The 25,221-nt window shown below is 35.5% G+C and overlaps 2 protein-coding genes across 7 annotated transcripts in view; both read right to left on the bottom strand.

Annotated features, from left to right (window-relative positions):
• Positions 1-9,447: 9,447 nt before the first annotated feature.
• LOC107722641 (major facilitator superfamily domain-containing protein 12-like) lies at positions 9,448-15,871 on the bottom strand. Its single transcript, XM_016531095.1, has 10 exons — positions 15,188-15,871; positions 14,339-14,549; positions 14,081-14,213; positions 12,742-12,948; positions 12,441-12,533; positions 12,249-12,341; positions 11,590-11,760; positions 11,225-11,319; positions 10,936-11,066; positions 9,448-9,829 (listed from the first exon to the last, which is right to left on the bottom strand). The coding sequence occupies exons 1-10, from the start codon at positions 15,456-15,458 to the stop codon at positions 9,753-9,755; spliced, it is 1,482 nt and encodes a 493-aa protein (XP_016386581.1). The 5' UTR covers positions 15,459-15,871; the 3' UTR covers positions 9,448-9,752.
• A 1,551-nt stretch (positions 15,872-17,422) lies between these two features.
• The window catches only part of LOC107722536 (casein kinase I-like), a 21,060-nt gene continuing 13,261 nt past the window's right edge, over positions 17,423-25,221 (bottom strand). For 3 of the 6 annotated variants that reach the window (XM_016530901.1, XM_016530899.1, XM_016530900.1), the window contains exons 7-12: positions 23,897-23,981; positions 23,665-23,813; positions 23,474-23,557; positions 22,250-22,351; positions 21,494-21,600; positions 17,423-18,728 (exon numbers count right to left, since the gene is read on the bottom strand). In XM_016530901.1, coding sequence (XP_016386387.1) covers positions 18,674-18,728; positions 21,494-21,600; positions 22,250-22,351; positions 23,474-23,557; positions 23,665-23,813; positions 23,897-23,981 — 582 coding nt within the window. In that variant the 3' untranslated portion in view covers positions 17,423-18,673. The remainder of the gene's footprint in view (positions 18,729-21,493; positions 21,601-22,249; positions 22,352-23,473; positions 23,558-23,664; positions 23,814-23,896; positions 23,982-25,221) is intronic. The other 3 variants (XM_016530902.1, XM_016530904.1, XM_016530903.1) reach the window with 3 other exon arrangements.

Below are 25,221 nucleotides of genomic sequence, written 5' to 3'. Positions count from 1 at the left end.
CCTCCGTTAACCTTGTTTAATAGGTGCTTAAACTTGTTTGGCCAATGGCGGCCATGTTTTTTGAGATATGCGAATGTCCTCATAGACACTTGTGCCACTTTGGACCAAGACGCTGCATACCAATTTTCAAGTCGATCAGACCAACGGTTGCCTAGTTATAGCTGAATTTATGTTTTTTTAATGTCTTATAGCGCCCCCAAGTGGCAGAGCTGCACATTTTTTTATTTGACCAAAGATTAAGCTCCTACATACGTGTACCGAGTTTGGTGAAGATATCTCATTCCGTTCAAGAGTTATACTTCAATTAACATTTGGCTAACGTTAGCATAGAGGCTTCTTGGCGTACTGTTTCGTGCAAAAATCGAAATTTCAACTTTTTTTTGATAATTATTGATATTCAGTGTCCAGCTAATATTTCTGCAGTGGTTTGGTTCCGATCGGGTGAAAAACCTCGGACTAGTTCGCAAAAGTAGGTTTGGGATATAGGTCAATTTTACGGAAAAACCGTGTGTCATCTGACATCTGAGAACATCTGTCTGACTCCACTTTTGTTTGTGTTGACCCAAGGATTGCAATGAGAAAAATAATAATAAAAAAAATACTTACAATTACAATAGGGTTTCAGCACTGCGTGCTTGAACCCCTAATGATAATGAAGTCTCAAGATCATAAGGGAATACTAACAACTATCATGAACAAATCCAATATGTTCCGACAAATTATTATTTTAAATAATTAAGCAGAGATACTGGTCTATATGAAAAATGTTTAAAAGTTCTAATAATATTTATTTCACGTTTACCAGCACTACATTCTCAGAACAAATGACACACATCAGTTTAAAACAGAAAGAATAAAAGCATAGTTAATTTTTGTTTACTCTTCTTTGAATTTTCAGTCTATATCATTGTTCGCTATATCACAATAATCCGTCATGTCATCGAGTTCATGATCATACATACCGCTGTATCAGTGCCCTTGCACATCTTTTATTTGAAGAAGACATGATATGTGTGTATACATGGTGGCAGTTCATGTTTGGAGCACGAGAGAATATGAAATGTTCACATAAACTTGAAACACGCTTGCTCCAGTCGGGATATGAACTATGGTCTGCGCAGCGAGTGTTGTTAAACTCATCGTGGAGTTCCGTGCAGAAACCACTCTCTCACGCGCGCTCCACATGTTGCTACATATTAAATATTGTTACGGTCACGTTTACAGAGGTGAACTGACAGCACGTTAGCTCTTTCATGAGATTTGAATTCTCTGCTGTAAGATGACTTCATGCATAATACAGCACAGTGATTTGATCATAAGACTTCATTCTCATGAATAATACTGAGAAAAGCTCAGAAAACTGATGACGTAGACGTGTACTCTCCAGCCATGGCAGCCAATCACTACTGCAAATTCATGTATATACGTCACTTTTCGTGACGTTGGTTCAATTTGGCTTTTTGAAGCGGAAGAACGAAATTGCTCCAAAAAATGAAAAAATAACCACTTTTCCCTTAATAATATACATAATTAGGTATATTATTGTTTTCACTTAGCTCTTTCATGAGATTTGAATTCTCTGCTGTAAGATGACTTCATGCATAATACAGCACAGTGATTTGATCATAAGACTTCATTCTCATGAATAATACTGAGAAAAGCTCAGAAAACTGATGACGTAGACGCGTACTCTCCAGCCATGGCAGCCAATCACTACTGCAAATTAATGTATATACGTCACTTTTCGTGACGTTGGTTCAATTTTGCTTTTTGAAGCGGAAGAACGAAATTGCTCCAAAAAATGAAAAAATAACCACTTTTCCCTTAATAATATACATAATGAGGTATATTATTGTTTTCACTGATGTGCAATCTGTACATATATACATATACATCTCCCTTACGGAAATTAACCATGGTTTTACTACAAATAAAACCAAAAAAACATGGTTACTATAGTTAAACTATGGCAACCACAAATTAACCATGGTTTTGCTTCACTAACCATTGTTTAACCATGGTATTTGTGGTAAAACTGTGGTTATACAAATGGTAATCAATATGCCAAAAAACATGGTTACTACACTTTTACTATAATAAAACCATGGTTAATTTTGTAAGTGCTCAAAAAAGTGTTTTAGGGTGTTTAACCGTTCGATAGGGAGCGCTCCAGTTACTAACCTAACCTCGGTTTCCTGAGATAAAGGAACAAGCGTTGCGTAACTGGCCGTGTTATAAGCTGCACGCGAATCGATGGGTGTCACTTCAGACCAGTGATTCTGATGAAATGGCGCTCTGAGCCAGCTCATATAACCATATGGCTCCTCCCATTCTGGCGAGCTAAAGCACCATTGGTTTGTGCAGCTACACAAATGTGAACAAATCAGGCTTCAGTACCAGAGTAAAACAGGAGTTTTCCCATAGCGTCAGTGACGCAACGCTCGTTCCCTTATCTCAGGGAACTGATGTTACATTTGTAACCGGAGCACTTTTCTATGTAAACATGCGCGACCTAGACAGATGTCTTTGACTTTTGCACTCACATCTTTTGCAGCACTTTCAAGTTCAAGTCCATCAAATCATCCTTTATTTTAAATGTAGCTGTTATAATTTCATTTAAATGTTGTTCACTACAAGTGTGGATTTTAATGTAGTAAATTTGTGAACTGTATGCCTAGTATTGTTACAGATATTGATGTTTGTAAATAATATGCAGTGTTTTGGATTTTCGATGCAGTTTATTTGTAAACAGAATATATATAATCATTTTTACCTTCACTAGGATATGATTTGTAAATTTTATGGTAGTGCATAATGCTAATGGAAACAACAGTTAATAGCCTAAACTATGTCATTTTATGCAAAGAGACAATCTACTTGTTTATTATACACCCAGGCCAGGACAAAATTTCACTTTTTGGGGGGCCGAGGGGCCGTGAAGATTTTACTAATTATTTTGGGGAGGGGCCCTTACACTTTTGAATTTTGGGAAGCTCTGCTGGCAATTTTGAACATACTATGCTTTGAGACACTTATTCTAATCTCACATACAATTTAGAATGGATAGTATGCACATTGGTACATTGAATCATTTACTCAACTGTTTCATTCAGAAACACTTAGCCTATTCATTCAGTAATAAAACACACCACTGTTGTGTGTTGCATGCGACTGCTGCTTCTGCTGCTGTGCCTTCGTTAGGAAATATTTTGGCAGAGAAAAAAAATGACAATAACTGTCTAAAACGTAAGCTACTTATCAGCTACATGTTTATTGAACTGTTGTGTAAAAGCAATTTCACGCTTGAAATAATACTGATGGTTTGAACATCAGTACTAAAAAAAAACCTACGCACCTAGAGAGGTGTCAAACCAATCCAGTGAGGTATGTTTGCATGTCAGAGCATGATATGGTACTATACTTTGAAGAGACAATTATTATTCTGTAAGTGCTCTACAGAGATCTCTGTAAGCTTTACCAACTCCATAATAAAAATGATTTACGGCTATGCGGAGTGCATTTTTCTTGTCCACAGGCAGGTCATTTGAACAGCAGCTGTCTAAACACAGCACACGTGGTGGGTGTGGCTATCCAGTGGCAGCATGCTCTCTTCCACTCTCCTCCATCTCTACTTTTCTCCGTCTCTCACTCATTTTTATTTACCCGCCACAGCAACAGTGAATAAAACACGTCGGTTCCAACCAGCACTGATACTAAATCACATCAACAGAGACGTCAGATGACACAGATATGCGTGACCAAATCCAGACCTCTCTTCTTCAAACTCTACCGAGTTAGATAAATATTCCAAACGTATTTCATGTCTAGTAATACATTTGTCTAGTTATTCATGGACAAATTCCAGTTAATTTCCCTGTGTTTTTGTTTGTAGCATATTTTAGCACTGAATGTTGAATTTTGGCTTCAATTTGTAACATATGGCACCAACATGGTCCAAAGAGATTCTCCACAATCAGCCATCGGAAATATGACCATGTTAGTCATTGATAATCAGGCCTTGGGGCCTGAATCATGTTAAAGAAGGAGAATGAATACATGTCATTCTTGGAAAGCACCACTAAGTTCATGTTTTTCCCAGGCCCTGGTGGTTAGAGGTCCAGCATGCGAAGATATCTAGATGAGAGGGCTGCCTCCTTCCATAACAACTGACGTGGCATTGACAGCTTGTTTTCTACAGGGTCTGTCACTGCCAATCACTCTCTCATGCCATTTTGCCAAAATATATATAATTTAATTACATTAATTAATTTTAATTATACATTAAAAAAATAGAAAATATTTAGATTTTTTAAAAACAAATTAATTTACAAAAAGCTACTTTTATATATAGTTTAATTAAAAATTGTAATTAAATACATTTAAATAATAATCATTTCCACTTCCATCTAATTGACAAAAAGCTATTGGCATCCCAAACCAGTGGTGTTTTAACACATTGGGACACTGAAATGGGCACTTGCACAGTGATTTTTGGAAACTGACCCATGGTGTTCCTCCTGGATCGGTACTTCATCCACACTGATTGTCTTTGGATGGAAAAACAAACATTTATAGCCCTGTACAAAGTAGCTTGATGGATAATAAACAGACATATTTCTAAAGTGCCAGATTATGTAATATGAAGAAAAATGAATATAGCCATATTTTAAATAGTAATAACACATTGAAAGCACTGAGCGAACCGATCAATACACCAGAGAACAATAAATGAAGATGATTAAATTTATTGCTGATGATGTTTTATCACTCTACTCACCTCTCTTTCAACTCATTACATGAATTTAAGTACACGGCTAAATGTGAAGCCAAAGTTGAGTCCTGCTATATTTGCAGAGCTGAAACTATGAAACATTCTGTTTATTTGAACTTTAAACTATGAAACATTCCGATTATTTAAACTTTGAAACATTCTATTTATTTGAACTCCAAACTATGAAGAATTCTATTTATGTAGTGACTAGTGAGTGACTGTAACTTTGTTACTAAAAAGACAAACAAGCAATAAAGCAGAGGTTTTATGCACTAAATGCTTGATCAGAAGAAACTGTGGCATTATTTCAAAACTGAATAGAACAGAGAAAAGAAACGGCAAAGTTTCCAGCTGTGTTTTAGGCTGATTATTGTCATTAATTTAGGCCTTTTGTTGTAAAACTCTATTTTTTTTCTTACCAGTCAACTTTATTCATTTCAGTTTCATTGTCAGATCGATCATGTTTTGTTCTTTTTTTTACTGCACCAACAGCTTCTATTTCCTGTTGTTGTATTCAATTAGGCTGTGAAGTCTTTAAATGTCCCTCACCATTTAAACCTGTCTGATCCGCTCTCCATAATGTTTTTAATCATCTTTAATGAGTGTGTGCAGTAAATGTTTAGGACCAGCTACATGTTTGATTGCTGCCAATATGGATGTGATTGTGGCCTCTGGGATTCTCCCAAATAAAAACCACACCAGTGTTATTATCTCTCTGAGGTTTCACCTCCTGGATTTTTCCCTTGCCTTAACCAACAAGACACTGCTTGACATCTGACTAAAAGGCTTTAAAGTGTTGTGTTTTAACAGGGGAGTGAAAAACAGGCCCCTTCTTGTCAGCTGTGAGAATATGCCGAAGGTTAAATGCTTGAATTCTAATAGCATATGATCAAGAAAACACCATTATCCAAGGTGTGTGAGCCTATATCACAAAGATTGAGAATATATACACCTCATGATCCAACCAACTCACTACAAAGACATCTTTGTAGACTTAAGATGCACGCAAACCAGTATTAATTTAGAATACTTATAGTTTTTATATATATATATATATATATATATATATATATATATGCGTGTGTGTTAGTTTTATTAATTAGTTATAACATTTATTTATTTCAAGTAATGTATGGTTTTAGTTTTAGTTGACTATAACAACCCTGATGCAAACCCCATCTAATGTGGCTTTATAGGGTGTATTCAAAATATGGTCCAATTTTCCTGAATTCACCCATATTTGCCCTGCACCTGGACAATGCAGTCATTAACTACAACATTTTAATCATGTTCTCATATTTGCACAACAGTTGCAAAGTTGAAATCACGATATGGCGACCTTCATAAACAAGCAGTTCTGGCACCACCCGATGGCCATTAAGAGAAAGTTCATCCCTTTCACAGGGCAGAAGAAAATAAATGCTGGAAAAAGACAAAAACTACATGACCATATATCATACATCTGCAAGCGTAAGTGTAAACTCAAATTAGAGTGTTGCTTCCACTTCCAAAATAATAACACATTAAATGTTCAGTAAACTTGGCTAAATATGGAAAGAATAAAACCTCTATATTTGCCATTAAATGACAGAATGTCTTGAAAAGTAGGCTGAAAGAAAGAAAGCCGTGATTAATAGCATCATTAGTAGTTTACTTTAGAGAGTGTTCCAGATCTTCAGGGAGCAGTCTAGTATTATTTCACAAAGCATATTAGAAATATACTGGCTGACCTGCATGGTAATATGCAAACAAAGCAAATGAAAAGAATGGCTTGCCTGTAGATTTGACAGATTTGAGCCTAATGAGGAGCAGATTATGGCATGATTCTGGTCTAAATTAAGCAGCAGGCGTTAAGGGCTGCGGGAGGCACAAACTAATGCATTTTGTATGTTTTACTAGATGCTTTTTATGAGTATCAGCAGTACTGTACTTACAGGAATAGTTCACACACACACAAAAAATTTAGATGAGCTTGTTGTTTCTTCATCAGAACAGATTTGGAGAATTTTGCATTGCATCACTTGCTCGCCAGTAAATCCTCTGCAGTGAATGGGTGCCATCAGAATGAGTGTCCAAACAGCTGATAAAATAACATTAATAATCCACAAGTAAGCCAACTCCAGTCCATCAATTAACTTGTGAAGTGAAAAGCTGTAATAAACAAATCCATCATTAAGGCATTTTAACTTTAAACTGACGCCTCTGGCCAAAAATACCAGTCCATAATCCATAATAACGATTTCTCCCCTGTTGTCCTCTCACATTAAAACCCACCAACATATTTGTTTAAAATGGTTTTGGACTGTTTTTGCTTGTGAACGGTGTTTGATCTGTGCATATTTCTCTCCTGATTCAGACGAGATGACTTTTTCACTGAAGAAAGCGATATTATAAATAATAGATAAAGGACTCTTTTAAAAAAAAAAATTTAAACTCTAAAAGATGAATTTGTTTATTACAAACATGTAGATTTCCAATTACTGTATCAAGATGTTAATTGATGGACTGGAGTTGTGTGAATTACTTGTAAATTATTGTGATGTTTTTATCAGCTGTTTGGACTCTCATTCTGACGGCACCCATTCACTGCAGAGGATCCATTGGAAGAAACAAACTTGTCTTGGAAAGCCTGAGGGTAAGTACATTTTATTTTTGGGGGAACTATTTCTTTATAATGCAATGGGAAAGCTACACGTTTTCACAAATGATCCACAGCTCAGAGATCAATCCAAAAATACTGAAGGTTTCTTTGAAAGTACTAATAATATGCTGGAAAAGGAAGAAAATAGGCTACATCTGTGCTGACATGTAACTTCTACACAACACTGTTATTGTTTAAAGCTCAAAGCGAAGAAAAGTCATCGCTTGTGTGCTGCGTCGTACAGCGTCTCTGAAACAATCTATTGTTACACAATAACATAATGGATAATTCACAGTGGTTTCTATAAATGCTGTTCCAATTAGTGATAATTGCCCCTTAATAGGATACAGCTGAACGCATGGTTTTGATTTATTTCCTACGCTTCAAAACAAAGATGTTGTTAATAAATATTTGGTGGGATTTTCCCGTGGGCAATTTTGAGTGGTGTTGTACATGACAGGAGAGGAATAGATCAGAGGTGTAACTGAAATGCTTTTCACATTAACAAACGAATGAACTCCAGTTTTGGATAAATAACCAAAAATCGCATGCCCATTACCTCTCGTTTTTTGAAACCATACACACTACACACACTGCTTTATTAAGAGAAATGACATCATAATAAGCTAATGTATTGAAGCAAAATACTCTTGTAATACTTTACTTTCAATACTTATTTTTAAGCAATAAATAAAAAAACGAATTACTATTGTTACAATAATGTGTGAACAATATTAAAATAAATTAATGAGTCTCTTTCATAATATGTGTAAATGTTTGCAGCACCCAGAAATGAATGCAGTCACAGCCAGCAGGCAGGAATTATTTAACGTCTAAACATCAGACCATGTTTTGGACTCTTGGACTCTTTTGCCATCTTGTGGACACAAACTGCATAACAGGTACATACAGGTTGTTTCACCTCAATTGATCAAAATGCATTAAAAACCGTAATATTGTGAAATATCATAACAATTTAAAATAACTGTTTTCTATTTTATTATATTTTAAAATGTAATTTATTCTGGTGATGGCAAAGCTGAATTTTTTGAAATGTTCATATCAATACTGATATTTTTAAAAAATCAATTATTACTTATTATCTATGTTGAAAACAGTTTTGCTGTGTAATGTTTTTGTGGAAAGTTATTTTTTTAAAGATTTTTTGAAGAATGAAAAGAACATTTATTTGAAAGAGAAATCTTTACTGTAATGTTTGATCAATTTAATGATTCCCTGCAGAATACACTTCATGTTTAATTAAAACACAGTGTAATTTTAAAAAAACATTTATTTAAAATATATTTTAAACAAGACATCAAATATAATAAAATACAACTGTCTTTTACAAACATACTGATTTTGTTGATTGATTCCACTACAATTGACTATTTAATTCATTCCAGTTACATTTGAGCGTCAGTCTTTGCAATTTATTTTAAGTGTTTAAAGTCTTGAGCATCACGTTAGATCAGCTGACCAGATGTTAAAACTACTGACACTGCATTCCTGCTAATCAGTAACTAGTCACAAAGACAAGTTACAATGTATCAACTCTGTTCATAAAGAACATTTATTCTGTTCAGTAAATTACATGAACAGAAAACATGTCAGACACAATTGTCTTGCATATGAAAACAATTATGCATATATAAAAATATGAAAGAAAACAAAAAGCTAGTGGTTACAGGGGGAAAAAATGCTCATCACTGACTCTCTGGTCCCTAACATTGATAACCCATGTATCTCACACCTGAAAATATGCCCTGAAACGACAACACATGGCTTCATGTCCCCTGATTTAAAATAGCAATTCTTCCCTTTTCATGAATTCCCTTATGGAACAGTTAGATGGATTTATTAATATAACCTGAAATGATGCATCCATCATAACATGTGCATCTTGCACTAACTTCATAATAACGTCAATAGTTTTGAGTCCTTATAAAAAATTAATTCCCTTGTTTTTATGGACTTGATTGAAATAACTGAACTAAATTTATAGTAAAACAAATTTTAAATATTAAACATGAAAAACAATTGTGCATAATAAAGATAAAGTGTCTATGCAGACTGCTGGGTTAAGTGAGAACTATGAAATAAAAAGCCACAATACAGGACACATGAGTAATATCAACTAATCACCTCTAAAAATTCACCACATATTTGGCTCTCAGTGAAATTCTCTCATGTGTCAAGATGTGGCCACCATATAGACTACATTAGCAAACACTGGCCTGTGTGAAAGATCATTCTGAACCAAAACCTGATTTCTAACCTTCACCACTGTGATGTAAGTGTCAACCAAACGCTCTCTGCATTAGAGCTGAAGATGTGTGTTCAGTTGACTGATGGCTGCTCAGAGCTCTCCGAGTCCTCTGTATCACTTCCCATAAGGCCAGTCACCTCAGGCAGATCTACAAAAACAATACAAACATCAGATATTACATGTACAAATTCATATACAGTACACCACCATTCAAAGGTTTTGGAGTCAGTACGATTTTTTGAAAGAAGCTGATAGTCTTATTCAGCAAGGGCACATTAAATTGATAGTAAAGATATTTATAATGTAACAAAAGATTTGTTTTTTTTAAATGCTGTTGTTATGAACTTTCTATTCATTAATGAATACTGATGCAAACAAGTAGTAATAGTACAGTTGTTTGCAGCACTGACAATAATAATAAGAAACATTTCTTGAGCAGCAAATCAGCATATTAGAATGTTTTCTGAAGGATCATTTGACACTGAAGACTGGAGTAATGATGCCGAAAATTCAGCTTTGCCTTCACAGGAATACATTTCATTTTAAAATATTAAATTAGAAAACAGCCATTTTTAAATGGTAATATTTCACAATAAATATGACTGACCCTAAACATTTGAATGGCAGTTTAAACCTATGGAATCAACCTTTTATTATCTGAAAAAGAAAAATCACTTTTAAAGGGGTCATTTTTTATTATGAAAAAAATCACTTATATTATCATAATCCAGTTAATCATGACCATTTCCACCTTCTTCACCTTCAAAAGCACAAGGTTTGGCAAACTTTCCCACATTTTATCATTAGTCTGGGTTTCTTAATAGGTGTGCTTAGAATAACTGAATCAAAGTATTTAGTTGTCACAGAAAAAATTCAATCAATAAATAAATATGATGCAGCCTGCTTTCTTGCACTCCATCATCTCCAAACATTGAGGAAAATTTGCCTCATGATTTGACCCCTTTATATTAAAGGTGGATGATTGATGTTTCTGATTGTTTTTTGTGGAGAAAATCATGTAGTTCAGATTCCTGATTGTTATTTCAGATGCTGACATGTTGACCTCACCCTTAAAGTCTTTGCTGTTTATTGAACCATTCATATGATCTTGCATAGATACTGTAATACAAAACATCATGTCGGCCATGAGGTGAAGAGGTTATCGAGTAACACTATTAAACAGAGGCAGTCAAAGAGGAAGTACATGTTTAAAAGCAAGAAAGACATAAATGATAGTTTTGTCAAGTGTCTTACAGTGCACTATCTTTATAGGCCAGATAAGGATCGTGCAGAGGCTCAGCGCTGCTAAAACGGCCACTCCACCAGTGACGATGACCATGATATAGTGATAATACCACACACAGCCTGGACAGCATACCATTGTGCTATATGAGAGAAATCACACATGTAAAAATAAATATTAAAAAATAATGAAATTACATTTTGTTTTACTTCTTTTACTCTAAACATAAAATGAAACCATTAAAACAGTCTCTCTCACAAGCATGCATCTATGCAGGGACATACACAGTTACACACTTACCGGCAGGGATGTAGCGTCTGAATAATCATAACTCCCAGACCATTAGCCACCTTGTCTGTGAAGCTCATAGCTCCATAAACAAAAGCACCACTTTGCTGTCAGGAGGAAAAGAAAAAAGTCAGAATCAGAAACTCGAACACTTCTTTAATAGCACCATTTTAGTTCCTTACAACCATTTTTACACTTTTGAAACTAGTCACTCTGAAGCATATGCCTTTCACTTCTGTAAACATCTGTATATCTTACTGGCTCAATCATGCGTTACTGTTGAAGTTGTTAGTGCTGAATCCGCTCTATAAAACATTTGCTTCAAGCGGTTCCTGTTCATTTTCAGTTCTCCATTACTGACTGATATCAGCACTTACTGTTTGGTCTCCTATGAGTTCGGCTGTCATGGCAAGTGACATCACCAGGATGGTAGCGGACCCCACTCCGAGCAAGACCGCAGCGCCATACACCTTTTCTCCCATGTGTGTGTCCAGCAGCACCCAACAGGAGAACGCAAGAACCAGCAACAGTCCCAAGAAATAGGTAATCTGTCAATAAGAAAAAAGGACACTTTAGTGCAAATAAAATCCTTCTATCATATTGCATTGGGGGGGGTAAATATACAGAGCTCTCTTCCACCTTCACAATTAATTACTCTAGTGGCGAAAACTTACATATTGTACCTTTAACACTTGATGGGCAATTTCTTATTTTGTTCTCTTTTTTACTTCCTGATGAAGACAAGAAGATTTTTAGCACTAATTTAACAAGGATGCACATCAGGTGTGTTTTTAAAATCTATAATTGACATACCTCCAACTCATAAAGCTTCGGCTCAAAGGAAATCACACATTTCTGCACTAGTAATTATGACTTTATGGTGGTGTTCGTGTGCGCTCAACTCATAAATTTGATCACACGTATATGACGCAGCAAAACTGACTGGTATCTCTGGATTGTTAATCACTTCCAACAAAGAGAAGAGGTATATGGTTTATATTTCAATCAAAACACACACATGCAAACTTATACTCACACATTTGCCTATTAGCTTGCTTAGAGGCTTCATAATAAATGAGGAAGCGAAACCACTCAGGAACATGACCAGGGGAATGGTGGCTATGTACTTCTGCAAAAGAGAGGATCAAACAGTGATCACTGCCTTTTTTCTTCGATGCTTTTGCTGATGAACTGGGTGCAAAGTGTAGTATTACTATAGCTGTCTTACCTTTGGCAGCAGTAGTGTGTAGGTGAGATACATGGATATGTATGTTTGCGACAGGTTCACTATCAGTCTGGTGGACATATAAAGCAACGCCACCTGAATAACAGAGCAGGGTTTAGAGATATTATTAACTTTCCGAACTGTCTGTTATAACAGACAGTTACTAAATACTGTATCCTGAACATTTTCACACCACTGTGATTAAGTGATAACATTGTGTTTCAAGCCACTATTCAGATTAATCACAAAAGCTGAGAATTAACTTACATGCCACTGAAAAGTAACATGGGTAAGGGCTGCTAACCTGGTAGAATGATGGCTGTCTCAGCCAGTGCTTCCACTGCAGCAGACTGGTGGGAGGAGACACAGTGGTGTTGTTAAGAAGAGGCTGCTGCTCCCCAGGACTAGAGCCCTCCTCCTCCCGACGGGGACGTGCCCCCTTCTCCCGTGTGCCCAGGTGAAAGAGCAGCGAGAACAGAGCGCCAATGCCCACTACTGTAAGACTTAGACCCTGAGTGTGAACAGATATTACTGCATGAAGCTTGTCAGGGATATTTTGATGTTAACCTGGTAGGTTAACATGAACAGAAGCAAAGACTGAAAAGTCTGGTCTACAAAAAATCAGCTGAAAACCATAAACTGTTGATTATATGCATTTAATATATTTAACTACCCTAGTAAAAATAAATATACTAAAATTGTACTTTCAGTATACTAAACTGGTATATTTAAAGTCTGCAAAATTGGAACAACTAATTTTGTACTTAATGCACATTAATTGTGTGGAAGTAGTGCTGAACATATACTGAAGTATATTTGATTGTGCTAAAGTGGAACTATTGCAAGTATACTTCAGGTACATTTTATATATATCTTGCATTTAAAGACCGATATTATTCAAAGATCATACAATCCTCATCAATAGTGACATAAAAACACATTTTAGACTTAATATTAAGAAATGTGCATTGTGCACAAGTAGTACTCCAAACAAAGTTTAATTATAATTTTTATATCAGTAAGCAATATGCCAGTAAATATTTTAACAGATGTGAACTATAGTATGAAATAAATGTCTGTTTTACTAGGGTACTACTACTCATTTAAAGAAGCATCTGAGAGAAATTTGCTGGAATATCAAAATGTATACTGACTTTTAAGTCAACATGAAATTAAAACTGATCCTCTTTATTTAAATAAATGTTCCTTGTCTTACCGTTCATAGATAGATAGATAGATAGATAGATAGATATAATTCTAATATGCTGATTTGGTGCTTATTAAACATGTCTTATTACCAATGTTAAACAGCTGTGCTGTTAAATTTTTTTTGTGGAAAAGGTGACACATTTCTTTCAGGATTCTTTAATGAATAGAAAGTTCAGAAGAACAGCATTTATTTTAATAATTTTTGTATCAGTTGTATCAGAATTTTTTTTCTTTAAAAAAAACACCTTTGTGCAGTAGTGCATGCAATATAGAGTATAATTTTAAATATTTATTTGATCAAAGATAATTTAGGAGTACACTAGCACACACGGTCACAAAATGTTTTAAATCATGGGGTCTTTAAATTGAGCTATTTTATAATTCAGGATGAAATGACCAAGGCTTCATTTCAGCACAAGAACATCAGCACTCACTCTGAAAACAGGGATGTCAACCGGGCCGAGGTTTTCCGTAATGGCGGGATCATCTCCTTCCTGAGTCTGAAAATGAAACATCAGCCAGGCCACTGCATACACTGTGATGTTGGCTATCACCGTAAAGGCATACCTAACAGATACAATCAAAACACAATAAAAAGCTAATACATCATCCCGGTCACTACAGACAAAGACCTCCAAACAAGCATCACGAGAATGGTTGATCATCACATGCTCAGATCTGCATGAGTTTACCTGTACGCAGTGAGCTCCACTTTTTCATGCTCGCAAGTCACCAGCTCTGGAATGAGGGAGAGATGGGAAATCTGGGTGGCCGCCCATCCAAACTGGAAGATGACGATGAATGGGGTGAAGTAAGTGAGACTGACCCACTGTGGAGTGTCCAGATCACAGCCCAGGCACTGGTTAAATATAAAGGGGAACGACACGAGAACGCTAATAGTTCCTAGGTAGAGTAAAAAGAGAGTAAATGTTACTCTGGAGCAAAAAAAAAAAAAGTCTTAAGTCGCTGGGGTATATTTGTAGCAATAGCCAACAATACATTGTATGGGTCAAAATGATCGATTTTTCTTTTATGCCAAAAATCATTAGGATATTAAGTAAAGATTATGTTCCATTAAGATATTTTGTCAATTTCCTACTGTAAATATATCAAAGCTTAATTTTTGATTAGTAATATGCATTGCTAAGAACTTCATTTGGACAACTTTAAAGGTGATTTTCTCAATATCCTCAGATTCCAGATTTTCAATTAGTTGTATGTCAGCCAAATATTGTCCTATCCTAACAAACCATACATCAATGGAAAGCTTATTTATTCATTAAAAAATGACCCTTATGACTGGTTTTGTGGTCCAGGGTCACAAATGAGAATAATATAATCATACATTAATATGCAAGATATAAAGAGACAGATTACCCCAAAACAATTGTCATAATTTACTAAGGACACAATTAAAACAATTAAAGTGAATGTTCATCCCTGAAGTCTTATTTTGAAAGTAATACCGGTCTAGAACAACATAAAGGTGATGATAGGCGCAATTTTGGTTGAACTGTCCCTTTAAGACCCTCGTCACTCACCAACTAAATGCCATGTTTTTCTCTTCCCATATGATCCACAGCCGGGTGACTTATCAGACTCATAACCGATGAGCGGAGTACTCACTCCATCCGCTATCTGTCCCACTAGCAGCAACACACCAGCATATGTGTTCTGAAAGCCCAGCACTGAGTGATAAAACACCAGCAGGTATGTGAACCACATAGAGGCGCACAGGTCGTTGAGAAAATGCCCCACTGAGTAACTCAAGCGCCTGAAAGCGGGTAAAGAGGCTTCTGAGGAGTCCGACATGATTAACGTGATACAGTCAACCCACAGTCGGCTAAAAATGCGTATTCCCTTTTATCCACCTCTGCATATTGTCCTGTCCAGCGCCGGTTTCCTCACTGCAGGGAGAATGAGTCTGGTGTGAAGTTCAAGGCTCTCGGTCTCGGTCCATCACTGTGACTGTAGTGAGAGTCCGTTCCTAAGGATTTGGTCAGCTGACTTCGTAAATGAGTCACGATGGAGGAGGCGCGAATTGAAATTGTAATATTCTCTTTCATGAATTGAGATTTACAGTTGTATATGTAATGTTGGTAAATATGAATGCAGCACGGTTAATGTTGAATTTGATCTTGTGCGAAAAACGTATAGCGTAGCGCCTTGTTATTTTCGATTCATGTTGTCATGACGTGTTTATTAAGCCACACCCTCTCTCATCTGTGTTGCCATATCCTCTTTAATAAGAGCGACTATGGTGGTGTTATTTTCAAAATAAGAGCAGTCGTGGTTTTTAAGATAATTTCCACAACACGCGGTTTTAAACTTATTTCCGCAATACAGTCGCGTATTTCTTTCTTTTATTTATTTACTTTTTGATAGTACTTGAGCCACATGACATGACACAGTTGACAAATATCCCCACCTGGTGTTCAAGCAGCACTCTACATATTCTACATTCCTCCGTGTTTCTGCTTTTCTTTCCTCATCTTGTGCGCGCTCGAGAGATTTAGTTCACTAATTTTAGTTGATTTAGATTTTAATTTTTTAGGAAATCTGGCAACACTGCATCCATTCCCTTATGAAAATTAACCATGGTTTTGCTACAAATAAAAAATAAAAAAAAAACATGGTTACTATAGTTAAACCATGGTAACCACAAATTGGCCACATTAACCATAGTTTAACCATGGTATTTGTAATAAAACAGTGGTTATACAAATGGTAATTAACACGAAATGTACTTCTTGCCACTCAGCAACACTAAATTCAATGCGTATTTCGTTCGTTTAAATTAAATCTCTAATGTCACAACTGAGTTTAACCCAAAAATAAAAATGATGTCATCATTTACTCACCTTCACGTTATTGCAAATCTGTATGACTTCTTGGTTCCTGTTGACTTCCATGGGAATGGGAACCAAAACTGTTTGGTTACTAACATTCTTCAAATTATCTCTTTTGTTTTCCGCAGAAGATAAGTCATACATGTTTGGAACGACATGAGGGTGAGCAAAAATGACAGAATTCTCATTTTTGGGTGAACTATGCCTTTAATTCATCCCTTCAATGACCGTTTTTATTTCTTTAAAAAAACAGATTTTTCAGTTTTGAAAAACCTGGATATATGAGGTAGCCTGATTTTAAAAGCGTAAATTCTAGACCCTTCTAGTCATGTAAATTAATACAATCACATAACTTCATAGACATTTTTATAAATACATATTTTTCTAGTTATTTCAAGCTCTAAAATATGTTATCAGTAAGAAACTGAGCAAAATAATAATAATAAAAAAATCCTTATTCTTAACCCTTGTCCAGTAAATCGTGAATAACTGGTTGAGAACCACTGCTCTTCACTATATCTAAAAACAGTCCATTCATGGTTCTTGGCTTTGTAATACAAATGTTAATGATTGAAAAAGAATCACAGGATGTCATAATTGGTTGGCTCTGCAGTATCTAAGAAATTAGGGGGGAAAAGTCATTTGAAAGTGTAAAAATGTCCTGCTGTAGCACTGTACAATACACTACAAGGGTGTGACACCTACTTTCATGTGCAATAAAAGTTAAGGCCCTTGCCCTGTAGCTCCAGATGTGTTCTATGGCACCGCATCCTGGTGATTCCCTGCAACTGCCTCTGTATGGTCACGTGATATTGACTGTACTGAAATAACTGTTGCTTTTTCTGAAATAACCGCAATAATTAACCACAACCAGAAACTCAAAACAGTGATTGTGCACAGACACAACATGTAACATCTTATGAGGCATAGAAGAAAAGCAACATTTAATAGGTATGTAAATCAATACACATCCTCATTCTGATAGGCAACCTCTGTTACTGCGTATAAACCCACAGACTCACGTCTTCATGGAGCTTTGCTGATGCACTTTATAACAGTGAAAAGAAATCTGAGAAATGCCAACAGGCTCCATTAGACTGGCATGGAGTGCACGCTAGAGAACAAACAATCTGACAGGGCCATGGACACCTCACCTGGATAGGAATCATAGAGAGACATTAGTGTTAAAAGTTTTACTTGGAAAGGCACAAACTATGATTCCCAGGTAACTTAATCTAATGCGAAATACAAAAAATGCACAATTTTGACTGAGAGAATCACTTTTGTCCCTTTGGGAGAGACCAGCCTGCTGTATAAATGATCCCACGTCTGCCTTTATTTCCTGTTTCCTATTCATTTCAATGCCAGAAATGTCAAACGCTTTGCTTTATCCCCCCAAAAGTGCAATTCACAGAGGAGAGATCCAATGCATTTCTCTCCGTCTCCCACAGTACCTGAGATCAGCCACTGTGCTACAACATCATCATCATCATCCACATCGACACTGACAGGAACAGAGGAAGTAAAAAAGCAAAAGAAGAGAAAATAAAGAAACACTAAGAGCGGTTAAAAAATGTTTACACATTCTACAACATGAGTAAAACTGGGAGAGCAGATCTTCAAAACAATGTTTTAAATTACACAAACAAAAAGGAACGACAGAATTTACATAAGGTTGTCTGAATCCGGTGTACTTTTCTCCATACGTCAGTCAGCAGTCTCTCCCCACTTACTTTGATCCCATAAAAAAACAAAAACACCATGGAGCACATCACTCACTCATCCAGCCAGTGTGTCAAAGTGAACGGATGTCTGTGTGTAAGTGTGAGTCTGGTTGCCTTTTAGTTCTCAAATAATGGTTTTGCATGTCATCTAAAATACAAGTTTAAACAGTCCATCTGGGTTTAAGTCACATATCATATATCATCTTATTTCTGACCACTGAGGTCTCTTCTGGTGTCCCGCATTGTACAAATATATTTATTTGTTCCACTGAATTGTTTCCTTACAAAGAGTGTCAGAGCCCAGAGTACTGAGGTGTGTCCTCTGAGCAGATGCCAAAAGTGAGGCAGTGAGTTTCTGTTCTGAGGTGGAGCTCCACGTTTCAGCTCAAGTCCTTTGCTTTTATTTTTTACTTTAAACGCACCCGTGATCTTAACGTTTCAAAGATGTTCCTCCTCACTTGTGCCGCTGGAGCGCTTTCCTCTTCCTCCTCTTGAAAAAACAACAGCACCTGAAAAGGAGTTGAAGCGAAGGAGTTGAAGACGGTTTTGCAATCTCCTCCCTTTATTCTCAAACTTGTCAAACACAGTCCAAGTAAGGCAATTGAAAGCAAATTTTAAAAACCCAGCAGGACAAAGAAAGGCCCAAATGTCTCCTAATGTTAGCATGGGATTAGACTGCACAATTGTGCACAACTATATGTAACTGGTGCTTATGTAACCAAAACAATGCTGTAACAATGTTTCGAACCATTTAAGACCCATGGCAACTACAGTTTCCACATGCTCCAGCATTCTTTTCATATTTACCATCATTTTTGGGCAACTATAGATGGCATACAAGTACAACACCTTAGGAACTTGCCATGTGGTATTGCATATATTATTTTAAAATATTGAAAAAAAATATAAATGTAAGTGATGCATGTTCTTATTGTATTATTCATATCGGACTATTATAATATTTATTAATTTTAAAATTATTTAAAATAAAAGTTATTTATTTTTAGTTTTCATTTTAATTTGAGTAAATTGATGTGCTTATTTCTTTAGCTTTTTTTGGTAGCACTTTACAATGTGTAATTTGTTATCATTAGTTAGTGTGTTAGTTCACCCAAAAATGAAAATTCTGTCATTAATTACTCATCCCCGTCCCATAGACAGCAAGGTAACTACCACGTTCAAGGTCCAGAAAAGTACCAAGATGATCGACAAAGTAGTCCGTGTGACATCAGTGGTTCAACTGTAAAGTTAGGAAGCTACGAGAATACTTTTTTGCGCAAAGAAAACAAAAATAACGACTTTATTCCACATTTTCGTCTCTACTGCGTCACTTTGGCGGCGCTGACCCAGATCCGGCGTAATGACGTCATCACGCTGGATCTGGGTCAGCCCCGGCGCCGCCACACGCTCGCGTCATTTAAATTTAAATCTTAAATTGTGTTCCGAAGATGAACGAAGGTCTTACGGGTTTCGAACAATACGAGGGGGAGGAATTAATGACAGAATTTTCATTTTTGGGTGAACTAACCCTTTAATGTATTAACTAGGGCTGGGCGCTTTTTCCGATTTTATCGATTAATTCAAATTTAATGTTTTGCCATGATTTAATTTTTTTTTAAATTAAGGAATTGCGATTTTGAATAGAAATATTACCAAATGTAAGAATTAGACACTTTCACAAAATGCCAGTAATAACAGTAATGAGAAAAGAATGATCCAACCGCATGCTGGCGCATGTGATTAACCGCTCATGTGTGATGCGCTCTGTGAAGGACCCTAATTAGAATATATGGCTAGGTGCCATTCACACAGAATGCGCGTTTGTGTTGACAAATGCGTCGCGGCCAGTGGAATGGGAAAAAATTCAAGAAGATGGAGTTGAACGTCTTTTAACTTGAGCGCCGCGTTTTAGAATGCCATTTCATGCATTAGACGCTGCAAGAGAGGGTTAATAAAGAAAAAAGTTATTTGAATCATGTTTTAGTTACATTTTCAAGTTGACTAGTAAAAAACGAGAATCGGTTAAACGTTCTGGAAAAAAAAAAATTAGATTTTTTTTTTTGCCATATCGCCCAGCCCTAGTATTAACTAACATAAACGAACAATATATTTATTAATCTTTGTTAATGTTAGTTAATGAAAATACAGTCGTTTATTGTTGTTAGTTCACAGTGCATTGACTAATGTTAACAAACACAACTTGTGATTTTAATAATGCATTAGTAAATGCTGAAATTAACATTAACTAAGATTAATAAACACTGTAGAAGTATTGTTCATTATTAGTTAATGTTAACTAATGTAGTTAACTAATGTTAACTAATGAACCTTATTGTAAAGTGTTATCGGTTTTTTATTTATATATAGATTCAATTTATTTCATTTTTAGTAATTTTACTACTTAAGCCTATTGTAATTCAGTTAGTTGCCAAGGAAACATTTTAATTAATTATTTAAAACCTTTTAACCCTTTAACTGCCACCCGTCCCCTCTGTGGGACGCCTAAGTTTACTTCACTATATTACAATTAAATCCTAATCTAATCATGACAAACTATATATCGTTGGAAAGGTCTAAGACTCCTAAATAGATATTTTACCAATGTTTTTGTTAAAAATTATGTAGGAAAAGTAATAGATTAATTTTTGACAAGAGTGCACCTCAAAAATCTACATCATAACAGGAGTTCTGACATTTGTAAAAAAAAAAGTCTTCTTTGTTGCCTTTTTCTCGATCACACTTTAGAAATCATCAGAAATTATATATCAATTGAAAACTTTAAATCTCAAAATTCATCCTTTGAAACCCATTTTAAAATCAAACATTGCATTACCATGAAAATGGTACATCAATATCATGTTACAAAATGTTTTCGTTCATGAATTATAAAAATGTAAGTTTGGATCGTGCACTTTCACGTCTATGTTCAAAAATGTGAGTGACAGTTAAGGGGTTTTAAGTTTTTTTTAATCTTATATTTATATTTCAATTACAAAAAAATAGTTGCAGTTAACAATAAAAACACTGATTTAATATAAGAATTAATAAACTGATAATTGATTCCTAGCAATGAAACCAAAACCTATATTTTTCTTTGACTGTACACTGCACCCTTAGTGGCTGGTGGGCAAATCTTTGCAGTTTTTTTTTTAATTGAATACACTAAAAATAGGCAAAGAAAACTGCACAGTATGGAATACCATGCAAATAATTAAAAAGAAAACATTTGTGGGGGAAATTTGGGCATTTATGGTTTTTTAAAAATTGTACTTACTTTGTATCATCGGCCACCTCTACCTCAGCAGGAGCAGTTATGGGAGCGTTGGAGTGTCCCGCCGTGGGATCATCTGTATTCACTTCTCCGTTGGTTGAGCTCATAACCTGAACATTAATTTAAGGCAGCAGGCAATGAGTTTTTAATACAGATCAGCAAAGATGAATAACAACACAAAACCACGTTACACACTGGAATTTATTTAATCTAACTTGCACTTCATATTTTACAGTTCATGTAACACGAGTTGGGGCTTAGTAACCTATTAAGGACAGTTTTTTAAAAGAATTAAACTGAATAAACTGTTCAAAAATCAGGTTGCTTAGCACCAACCAGGGAAGGTTAAGAAGAATGTAGGGAAATGTAAAATGAAAGAACAGTGCTTACTTAGATACGGAAATACGCTAACACAGAAAATGAGTTTAGTTGGAAATCTTGGGACTAACATATTTCAAATGAAAAATGTACACCCTGCATAACTAGAAGTTCACAAACAAACATCCATTTGTCTTGTTTAGCTACTTAAATACAATACAAGCAGTATTTTCACACTGAGGTCACCAGATCCCAAGCCTAACCATCAAAAGCGTGCAAGTGATGTGTGATGTGATTAGACAAAACGACCATTTAAGTGTTCACAGCTGGAAAATGGATAGAGGTGTCTTGAGTGAGAGGATGAAAGGAACAGAAAGACAAGAACAGAGAAAGGAAGAGATCGACACCAAGGGCATGCAGTACTGCGCAAACACCCAGTACCTGGACAGAGCCCCCCAGCCTATCGGCCGTGAGGTGCGACCCCAGGAGCTCCCTGTTGGTCACGGGAGTGGGCTGGGACTCACTTCCTTTAGGTTCTGGAGACTGGCATGACAGCGATGGGGGTGGGGGTGGCAAAGGGCATAAGAGATGTTTTTGAAAAGAGGTGAGGGTGTAAAGAAAAAAAGAACAGAACGAGTTTAAAGAGGAACGCCTTCCATGCACAAGCAGACTACTCTAGCTAACAGGATAGAGGTGGAAATAAAAGTGTGAGTGAAAAAACAAGAGAGCACGCGACATGCAGAGATGGAGAGGGAAGCTAAGCTCTTATCTTTCACAAACAGCTCTAGCCAATCATATCAAACTTAGAATGTAGCGGACTTCATTTATCTAAGGGACTGTGACCAAGACATGGAAATACCACCGTCTAAAAGAATGACAGCTTTTAAGGAAATAACAGATCTTCAGACTAGCAAAAACTACTCCGGCTGCAGGAAGTTGTCTTGGGATTGTTGATGAGTGAAACAAAAAAAACTTTTGGCATGGTTTAAAAGAGAATTATAAAACATTGAGATAACATTATAAAAAAAAATTACACTGCATGAAGCAATGTTTCTCCAAAAATAACAAAAAAAAAAAAAAAAAAAAAAAAAGGGAAGCTGGTACTTAAAAGTAATAACTGTGGCCCATTCTTCCTCTTTTACATCAACAAGGATTTGACTGTAAAACTGAAAGTGAAATGTCAAATATAATAAATATTATGATATAAAATAAAGAAATCAATAATAAAATGTAAACTAAAATTATTTTGTCAAATTAACAAATAAATACATTTCAATTAATGTTAAAAAAAGTGAAATTAACAATACATTAATAAATAATTTTTAAATGACTGAAGTAACTGAGTTTAAAAAATGCCAATGTGCAGTTCACACGATTTAAATTAGAAAATAAAAATTATTCATTACAAAATATAAATCATGGTTAATTAAACCGTTTTAAATATGGATATTAATCAGTTTGAACAATCTTGTTTCATTAATTAAAAACATTATAATAAATTATTATTAATTATTAAATAAATAAATTATTCCTTCATTTTATTTTCAAGTGGCACTCAAAGCAATTGAGCTGCAACTTAACACTTGACCATATACTATGAAATTGCACAAAAAAGTAATGTGTGTAATTTACAAAAGCACTAGAGTATAGTGACTCTTATCCCACCTGGTTTTTGGTCTGTGCTTGTGCTTTGTCTCTGCTGCTGGGCTGCAGAGGTGTGTCACTAGGCATGGGTCCTATTGGAGTCGGCTGTGTAGACAAACAGGAAACTCAACATCCATGTACTTGGTTATATCATATACAAGTGGTTATATCATATACAAGTGGTTTATGATATGACATCCAATTAGACTCACCAGCGGCTTGCCGACCCAATCATATTCATAGTCAAAGACATAGCCATTTCTGTCAAAGAGGTCTGTAAAGAGTTTTCTCAAGTAGTCGTAATCCGGTTTTTCAAAGAAATCCAGTCTCCGCACATAGCGCAGGTAGGTGGCCATTTCTTCTGTGAAAGGATGTCAAAGTTAAGGCAATGCACTGGGGATGAGAACACAAGATATGTGGCCATTTGAAAAAGAATCGGCTTACCAGGGAAACTCTCACAGAGCACTTCTATAGGGGTTGCCCTTTTGGTATCTCCAATTTTCTGATAGCGCTCCTTCAGTGTGTCAGCCTTAATGAATGAAACGGGACACAACAAAAATAAGAACATTTTGGGAATCCATGAAGAAATTTGTTTAGTAAATTGCTATCTTTTATACTATTAGCATTAGCACATACTATGTACTTACTATAGTAATTGCAATAACTGGGTAATAGGTACTACCCCTGAGCCTAACATTAAACCCATGTAGTTAACATGTAGTGCACTGAAAGTAGGGCTATGCAATAAAACGAAAATGATTGTGATTTAATTTTCCTCAATAAAATGAAAACAAGTTCAATAAATGTTCGATATAATGTTTATGCATTAAACAGCACTGACAAACAGGAGAGACACTGTGCACAACGATACAGTCAGAAGGGTTTTTAATCTACAAATCGCTATCATTTACCATAGATTTACTGTAGTAACACTAACTGCACTATGGGTTGTGGCAGAAATGTGGGATACTCATATCAAATTTTATTATATTATTAATGTGAACGTATTAAATGAGTAATAGAATATAATTACACTATTTTCTGTGAATAACCTACAGTGTTTGTGCATTTATACTAAATGTATTTAGACTACTGTTTTTCATACAAATATTTAGAAACCATATAGTTACATTTTTACCATGGTACTGAGGTGCTATATGTGTGGTTTTAACTGGTTATGATCTAAATGTATGCTACTATGGAAGGCCAATGGATAATTTTAATAAAACTCAAAGTCAGAATAATTACACTTAAGTTTGACACATGTGCAGAACTACCTAGTAGTCTGCGCTGTTGTACTGTGACACTTTTGATGATGAAAATTGCGTCATGAAGAAAGCTTTCTTCGTGACGCAATTTTCGTCATCAAAAGTATACTTTGGGATTTAAGTGGAAAGATTGGAAAACTTAATCTAAAGTCCTTATCCTATAAAGACTGAGCTCAGAATTTCTAGCCAACAGAATATTTTAGAGCTGACACTTTCATGAAATTTACTTTAGAATTAATAAGACTACTTTAGAATTAATGACTACTTTTTCATATATGATTCTTCCTTGATATTTCCATATTTTCCATTATAGTGGGAACCCTGTAATAAGCTGGATTATGATTAGTAGGGGTGGGAATCACCAGCGGCCTCACGGTACGATATTATCACGATACTTGTGTTACGATACAATATTATTGCGATTTTAAATATATTGTGATATTCTGCGATATATTGCAATTTATTACCTTTTTCACCTTCAAATTATGTCCCCAAAGGAAA

Source organism: Sinocyclocheilus rhinocerous, unplaced genomic scaffold (genome assembly GCF_001515625.1).
Source record: "Sinocyclocheilus rhinocerous isolate Xijiao unplaced genomic scaffold, SAMN03320098_v1.1 scaffold541, whole genome shotgun sequence".
Lineage (NCBI taxonomy): Eukaryota > Metazoa > Chordata > Actinopteri > Cypriniformes > Cyprinidae > Sinocyclocheilus > Sinocyclocheilus rhinocerous.
Note: the sequence above shows the minus strand (reverse complement) of the source record. Positions and strands in the feature narration are given on the sequence as shown.

Coding starts and splice junctions, on each gene's coding strand:
- LOC107722641 (XM_016531095.1), bottom strand. CDS start 15,458: ATGTCGGACTCCTCAGAAGCCTCTTTACCCGCTTTCAGGCGCTTGAGT. Junction 12,949..14,080: donor TTGACATCCCTGTTTTCAGA/GTGAGTGCTGAT, acceptor GTTCACACTCAG/GGTCTAAGTCTTACAGTAGT. Junction 11,761..12,248: donor GCAAGCTAATAGGCAAATGT/GTGAGTATAAGT, acceptor TCTTATTGACAG/ATTACCTATTTCTTGGGACT.